General features: G+C 44.1%; 1 protein-coding gene across 3 annotated transcripts in view; it reads left to right on the forward strand.

Moving 5' to 3' along the window:
- PNPLA8 (patatin like domain 8, phospholipase A2) overlaps window positions 1-6455 on the forward strand; it is a 70680-nt gene extending 64225 nt beyond the window's left edge. For all 3 annotated transcript variants that reach the window (XM_081331616.1, XM_081331618.1, XM_081331617.1), the window contains 2 exons: window positions 1156-1351; window positions 6049-6455. In XM_081331616.1, the coding sequence (XP_081187742.1) occupies window positions 1156-1351; window positions 6049-6323 (471 nt within the window). In that variant the 3' untranslated portion in view covers window positions 6324-6455. The remainder of the gene's footprint in view (window positions 1-1155; window positions 1352-6048) is intronic.
- The last annotated feature ends 1593 nt before the right edge of the window (window positions 6456-8048 follow it).

Raw genomic sequence — 8048 nt, forward strand, 5'->3', positions numbered from 1 at the left:
TTATTTGAAAGGGATAAATTTAAAAGTAAAAGCAGTCTTACTTAGGCTTTCTCCCTCCTCCAACATGGGACTAAAAGAAATTGTTCATTGAAAGCTTAATCAGGTTTTCATATCAAAACAATAAAAAAGAAGTAAGCTAAAGCTGTTTAAGTATCTACAGTTTACTCTGTGTTGTACCTTGTTTTTCCTTCATTTGTTAATGGATCTCTAGTACATATTGACATCTTAATATATCTAAACTCCTGATAAAGCAATCAGTGCTTTGAAATATAATTTAGAAACATTTTTACGTTGTAATATTTTGAAGTCAAGTACAGACAAAATGCTGGTGTCAAAACCCACTTCAGCCCACATCTTAAGAAAGTAGGACTCTTGGAGACAAGATTTTCCAAGTAGGAACTTTTACTAAGAAATAGGAGATAGCAGGCATAATAGACAGGATCTGAGGAATCCCCTCACAGCTCAATATTTTTAAAGTGTTCCCAAGCAAACCCCACCTCACAGTTCATTCGGTCAGTTCCGGATCATCCAAGCTTCAGGTGGTAAGCCCATCGTGGGAAAGGAGAGATAACAGTCCGTATGCAGCAGGATCATTTTCACACTTTCACACCCTCACTCTTCATTCAGAGAAACAAACCAGATTCTGGAGGGTTGCATTTCTTCCCCCCCCCCCCCGCCATAGTTGAGAGGGAATGCCTAGTGAGAAAGCAATTGATTATATTGTGATGGATAGCAGGCAGGTGGAATAAACAAAGGTTACATTTAAGGGAGGAAGTGAAAGCCATAAAGTCCCATGCCTGTTCCCTCTCTCCCTTGGGAATGGCAGAATCCAGGGGAAGATGAGATTTGGGTTTAGCTCAGAGGAGATAATTAGAAATGAAATATAAATGGATTCTGACATCTGGTCTTTTTAGCACAATTATCCAATTTCAAAATGCATACTGCTTTTTTTACGTCTGTTAGATAATGTCTAAGTGATAGAGCTCAACATATGGAAAAATGTGTGACATTTACTTTCTTCTGTTAAATTTGCTTTACTGGTGACAAAAAAGGTACTGGTATCTTGTCATACTATTGTGATACTATTATATCTATTATTTACAATTCCTCTAACGTTTTGCATTATTATTGTTACTGTTATTATTTTATTCACAGGATGGAGGACTTCTTATAAATAATCCTACAGCATTAGCAGTGCATGAATGCAGATGTCTTTGGCCAAATGTTCCTCTTCAGTGTGTGGTGTCCCTAGGAACAGGCCAGTATGAAAACAATGGGAAAACCAATGTCACCTATACAAGTTTAAAAGCTAAATTGACTAATGTCATTAGCAGTGCTACAGATACTGAAGGTTAGTATCAGGTGATCATAGCTGTCTTGTTTTTGTAATACAATTTTTAACTGTGCTTTCTTGGACTGAAAATAACATGAAAAGACATTTTGGTTCTGTTTTGTAACCTGCATTCAATTGTTTTGTTAAGCCCATCTCTCAACATCCATACAAGGATTAAGTGTTTAAGTCATATAGAAAGCTAAACCTCTTTAAAAATAATATTTTTAAAAAAAATCATTTAAAGATTTAGCCTTTTTGCTTTTCTCCAATTAATACTTTGTATTACTTATTTGGCAAATTGACATTGAATTGGCAGCTGATGACAATGCTTGCCAGATTTTCAGTTAAAAGTTTCAGCTACTTGAGATTGCTTGCACCTCAATTTTGCCATTGTTAAACCTCTATTGATAAAAGCTGTTAATATTAGGCATAATGTTGGGATAAAAAGCTCCATCTACCATGAACAGTGGTAGAACAAACATTTTTGTAATTAAGGAAAAACTGTTAATAGAGAAATCAGTACTTATAATAACCATGCAAAATGTAGAATGATCATACGAATGTTTCAATAATGTAGAAATGAGCAGTCAATCCAAACTTGAATTACTGTATAAATTCTATGTAGTTATTTTTTTATCTTCTTTGATTGATTCTAACTAGGGGTTCACATGCCAAATTAATCCTAAAATTCTTGAACCAATTTACATAAGAATTTGCTTTTGCATAGATCAAAACATCTTGCTTCAAAGAAAACCACTTGTTTTAATTGACCAGATGTTAATATCAAAAGATTATTATTATTATTATTATTATTATTATTATTATTATTATTATTATTATTATTATTATTATTATTATTATTATTATTATTATTATTATTATTATTATTATTATACTATTTCTATACCGCCCTTCTCCCGAAGGACTCAGGGCGGTGAACAGGGCAAGAATAAAAATACAAATTACAAAAGTTAAAACAAGATTAAATAAATGCCCACATACTAAAATACATCATTAAAACCTAATAAAAAACAGTAGCAACCCCCCCCCCAATCCCCTCATCAGGCCAGGCCAGCTTGTTCAAAAAAGTATGTTTTTAGCTCGCGGCGAAAGGAGCGAAGGTCGGGCGCCGTCCGGAGCTCAACCGGTAGCTGGTTCCATAGCTCCGGGGCGCCCACAGAGAAGGATCTCCCCCTGGGGGCCACCAATCGATATTCTCTGACCGGTGGCACCCTGAGGAGGCCCTCTCTGTGGGAACGCACAGGGCGGAGGGAAGTCGATGCCGGCAGCAGGTGTTCCCTCAGGTACTCCGGACCCCTGCCATGTAGGGCTTTGAATACCATTACTAGTACCTTGAATCTCACCCGGAAGGCAACTGGTAACCAATGCAGCTCACGGAGCAGAGGTGTAACGTGGGAGTATCGGGAGACTCCCAACACAACTCTCGCGGCTGCATTCTGTACCAGTTGGAGCTTCCGGGTGGTCCTCAAGGGCAGCCCCATGTAGAGAGCGTTGCAGTAGTCTAGTCGAGAGGTCACGAGCGCATGAGTGACCGTGCATAGATCATCCCGGCTTAGATAGGGCCGCAACTGGCGCACCAGGCGAACCTGGGCGAAAGCCCCCCTAGTCACAGCTCCTATGTGGTCTTCCAGGGTGAGCCGTGAATCTAGGAGGACTCCCAAGTTGCGAGCCCTATCTACGGGGGGTAATAGTTCACCCCCCATAGCGAGAGGTGGAATGTCCGAATAAACCCGGGATGAAGGTATGCAAAGCCACTCGGTCTTGTCGGGGTTGAGTTGAAGTCTGTTCCTCCCCATCCAGACCTGAACCGCCTCCAGGCAATGGGACATCACGCTGAGGGCATCACTGGGGTGGTTTGGGGTCAAAAGGAAAAGCTGGGTATCATCAGCATACTGATGATACCCAACTCCAAAACCACGAATGATCTCACCCAGCGGTTTCATATAGATGTTGAACAGGAGAGGCGAGAGGACCGACCCCTGAGGAACTCCACAAATGAGAGACCTCGCAGTCGACCTCTGCCCTCCTGCCAACACCGACTGCGAATGTCCCTGGAGATAGGAGGAGAACCACTGTAAAACCGTGCCTCCCACTCCCAATCCCCTGAGACGCCGCAGCAAGATACCATGGTCGATGGTTTCGAAAGCCGCTGAGAGGTCTAATAGGACCAGAACAGAGGAATGCCCCCTGTCCCGAGCCCTCCAGAGATCATTCACCAGCGCGACCAATGCCGTCTCCGTGCTGTACCCGGGCCTGAAACCCGATTGGTACGGGTCTAGATAATCCGCTTCATCCAGGACCAGAGGGAGCTGATGTGCCACCACACTCTCAACAACCTTCGCAAGAAAGCGAAGGTTGGAGACAGGACGAAAGTTGTTCAATACAGCTGGGTCCAAGGCAGGCTTCTTGAGGAGAGGCCTCACCACCGCCTCTTTCAAGACGGCGAGGAAGCTACCCTCACTCAGAGAAGCCGATATAACTGCCTGGAACCAGCTGCGTGTCCTCTCCCGGGCTGCATAGACCAGCCAGGAAGGGCACAGGTCCAATAAACATGTGGTGGTGCTCAGCCTCCTCATGATCCTGTCCACTTCCTCCGGAGTCACAGAATCAAACTCCTCCCAGGTGATATCGACAAGACCGCCCGCGTCCTGCTCGACAGACTCTGCCCAGTCAGAGTCCAGACCGGTCCGAATCCGAGCGATTTTGTCCGACAAATGCTGGTTAAACTCCTCGGCACGACCCTGCAAGGGTTCCTCCCTCACCTCCTGATTCAGGAGGGAGCGAGTCACCCTAAACAGGGCGGCCGGGCGATTATCTGCGGACGCGATAAGGGTGGCGAAGTGGTTAGACCTCGCCTCCCTTATCGCAGCGAGATAAGACCTAGTATAGGTTCTTAGTCGCAATCGGTCGGATTCGGATCGGCTGGATCTCCAACCGCTCTCTAGGCCCCGTCTCCGACGCTTCATCTCCCGGAGCTCCGCGGAGAACCATGGAGCTCGACGGGATCTGCACCGGGTCAGGGGCCGCAGGGGTACAACTCGGTCAAGAGCCTCAGTGGCTGCCCTTTCCCAGGCTTCCACTAAGGCGTCTGCCGAGCTGTGAGCAAGGGAGGCAGGTGGGGACCCCAGCACCGCCTGGAACCTCTGGGGATCCATTAAGCGTCTGGGGCGGTACCATTTAATTGGTTCCACACACCCACGGCGGGGGGTGGCAAAAGACCAGCCGCAGGAGATGATGATCGGTCCATGACAGGGGCATAACAATTGGGGAGCCCCCACCAAGATCATCTAACCACCGTCCAGATAAGAAAACTAAGTCAAGAGTGTGGCCTCCCTCATGAGTCGGTCCCGCAATTACTTGCGTCAGGTCCATGGCCGTCATGGAAGCCATGAACTCCCGAGCCAACTCAGATGATCCTCCCAGCGATGGTAGATTGAAGTCCCCCAAAACTATAAGTTTCGGGAACTCAATCACCAACCCAGAGAGGACATCGAGGAGCTCGGGCAGGGCTGCTGCTATGTGACTAGGCGAAAGGTACACCAGCAGCAAGCCCAACTGCGCACCAGGGCCGCATCTCAAAAAGAGAGACTCACACCCGACTATCTGGGGAACGGTGGCCTCCCGCGGACACAAGGTCTCCCTCATGACAACAGCCACACCCCCACCCCTACCCTGAGCCCGAGGCCGGTGTAGCACCCGGAAACCTGGTGGGCACAGGTAAACCAGAGGAATCCTTCCCTCTGGGCCCAACCAAGTCTCCGTGATGCAAGCCAGGTCCGCCTGCTCACCCTCGACCAAGTCACGGACGAGAGGAGCTTTATTAGCGACCGACCTGGCATTCAAGTACACCAGCCGGAGCTCAGGAGGCTGCACATCCTCACTCCCAGAGCCCCGGGGCGGAGCCAGAGGGTCGGAGTGCCCCACCGCTTTTAAGCAGCGGAGAGGCCTTCCCTGAGGACGATACGGCCCTCTGCTCCTGCACCTGCTGCCATTCCCTAACGTCGTGGGAATAGGTATTATTATTATTATTCAAACTTATTAGTTTGAACTGCCTAATGTGCAATCAGCCCAGGTTCGAATCTCAGAAGGGTATGGCTGACTGATGAAAACTAATAAGTTTGAAATGCATATTAGTCTCCCTTAATTCTTTGTTAGCAATTTAAAATTTACACAAATATGAGCTGTCACCGGTGTGACTAATGCCTGGCCTTCAGGATAGGCTGACACAGGAGATAAAGATTTGTCCTATGTTTGGGGCCTAGCAAGGTAATCTAAGAGTTAACAAGCATTTGTCATATATATATATATATATATATATATATATATATATATATATATATATATATATATATATATATATATATATATATATATATATATATATATATATATATATATATATATATATATATATATATATATATATATATATATATATATATATATATATATATATATATATATATATATATATATATATATATATATGCTGTGATTACATATTTGTGTCAGATACGGATAACTCCACATATTGCCATTTTGCTAATCTTGATTGTTCCTGCAGACATTTGTATATACTTACTAAATTCTAGAATCTTAATAAAATGTGTGAGTTCATACAAATTAATTTGAAACCTTACTCTTTAAAACTTTATTTTAAACCAAATTCTTTCCCATTTCTCTTTTAAAACTAGAAGTTCATATTATGTTGGATGCCCTTTTACCTCCAGACACCTACTTTAGATTTAATCCTCTGATGAAAGAAGATATTCCTCTGGATGAAAATCGTAAAGAAAAACTGAATCAATTGCAGACAGATGGCATCCGATATTTAGAAAGAAATGGCGAGAAGTTGAAAAAAGCTGGAAAAATATTATCACAGGAAAAAAACATTTTACAGAAACTGAGTAACTGGATGAGATTAAAAGCTGATATGTATGATGGCCTTCCAATTCTGTCAAAATTGTGAATATCTAAAATGCTATGCATCATTGGTGTAAACAGTTGTATATGAAAAGGGTTCAACATTGGTTAGTCATTATGTAATCATTTTTTTAATTCAATGAGCAAACAAGCTATATAAAATGCAATTTCAATCTCACTAGCTCCTTGGTAACTTCTTCGATTTGATCTGAAGGTCCTGTGTGCAAACAGAAAGAAAACCTACCAGTCTACTTTTTCTTTGTCTCCCAGTCTGTCATCTTTACACTCAGTGTTTCTCTGAGTACTTCAAGCCAATATCCAGCAGGACATAAATATGCAGATCAGTAATTATGACCACTGCCAATGCTTTTTTTTCTACAAACAACTCTTGTGAAATTTGGGATGTTATGATTTCTTGAACCTCACATCACTACCACCTAAATTCAAGTACTGGTGTGTGTGTGTGTGTGTGTGTGTATGTGTATGTATGTATGTGTATGTGTGTGTGTGTGTGTGTGTGTGTGTGTGTGTGTGTGTATACAGTCATGGCCGAAATTGTTGGCACCCCAGAAATTTTTCCAGAAAATCAAGTATTTCTCACAGAAAAGTATTGCAGGAATACATGTTTTGCTATACACAGGTTTATTCCCTTTGTGTGTATTGGAACACAACAAAAAAGGGAGGAAAAAAAGCAAATTGGACATAATGTCAAACAAAACTCCAAAAATGGGCCGGACAAAATTATTGGCACCCTTAACTTAATATTTGGTTGCATACCCTTTGGAAAAAATAACTGAAATCAGTCGCTTCCTATAACCATCAATAAGCTTCTTACACCTCTCACCCGGAATTTTGGACCTGTTGTGATTCAGGGTCAGCCTGTGGGTTCGGCAGTTGGGTCGGACGACTCAGAGGAGGAGGAGGAGGGGGGTGTTGAAGAGCTTGCTGAGGGGATTGGACAGCTTGATGAGAGCCCCCAGCCAGGCCCCTCTCATCTGGTCACGACGCAGACCCAGCTGTGTGAGCCTGACAGCGTGGATGAAGATGACCCACAGCTGCCCCTGTTCAAGGACGCCCGACGCAGGAGGCAGTCAATCAGGAGTAAACAGAGGAAGGCAATGGGGCTCCTCGGAAGGAGGCAGAGAGAAGCCATGCCCTGAACTGTATTTAAGGGGGAGTGCGTGGGAGGGCTGGTTTGCTGAAGGCAACCGCTTGAAAAGCTCCTGTTTCTTGGTTTGTGTCTTGTTCTATTTGTTTTTGTAGCAATAAATTTGGCAGGCGTAATTCCAGTCTCTTGCCTTCTTGTAAAAGGGGTTGTCCCTGCCTTTTCTGCAGGGCCGGTAGCAGGCTGGTACAGAACAGGACCACTCTTCCTTTGCAAACTGCTCCAGGTCTCTCTTATTGGAAGGGCGCCTTTTCCCAACAGCAATTTTAAGATCTCTCCACAGGTGTTCAATGGGATTCAGATCTGGACTCATTGCTGGCCACTTCAGAACTCTCCAGTGCTTTCTTGCCATCCATTTCTGGGTGCTTTTTGACGTATGTTTGGGGTCATTGTCCTGCTGGAAGACCCAAGATGTCGGACGCAAACCCACCTTTCTGACACTGGGCTCTACAGTGCGACCCAAAATCCTTTGGTAATCCTCAGATTTCATGATGCCTTGCACACATTCAAGGTACCCAGTGCCAGAGGCAGCAAAACAACCCCAAAACATCATTGAACCTCCACCATATTTCACTGTAGGTACTGTGTTCTTTTCTTTGTAGGCCT

This window comes from Vipera berus (genome assembly GCF_964194415.1).
Source record: "Vipera berus genome assembly, chromosome: 6".
In the NCBI taxonomy this organism is placed as follows: Eukaryota; Metazoa; Chordata; class Lepidosauria; order Squamata; family Viperidae; genus Vipera; species Vipera berus.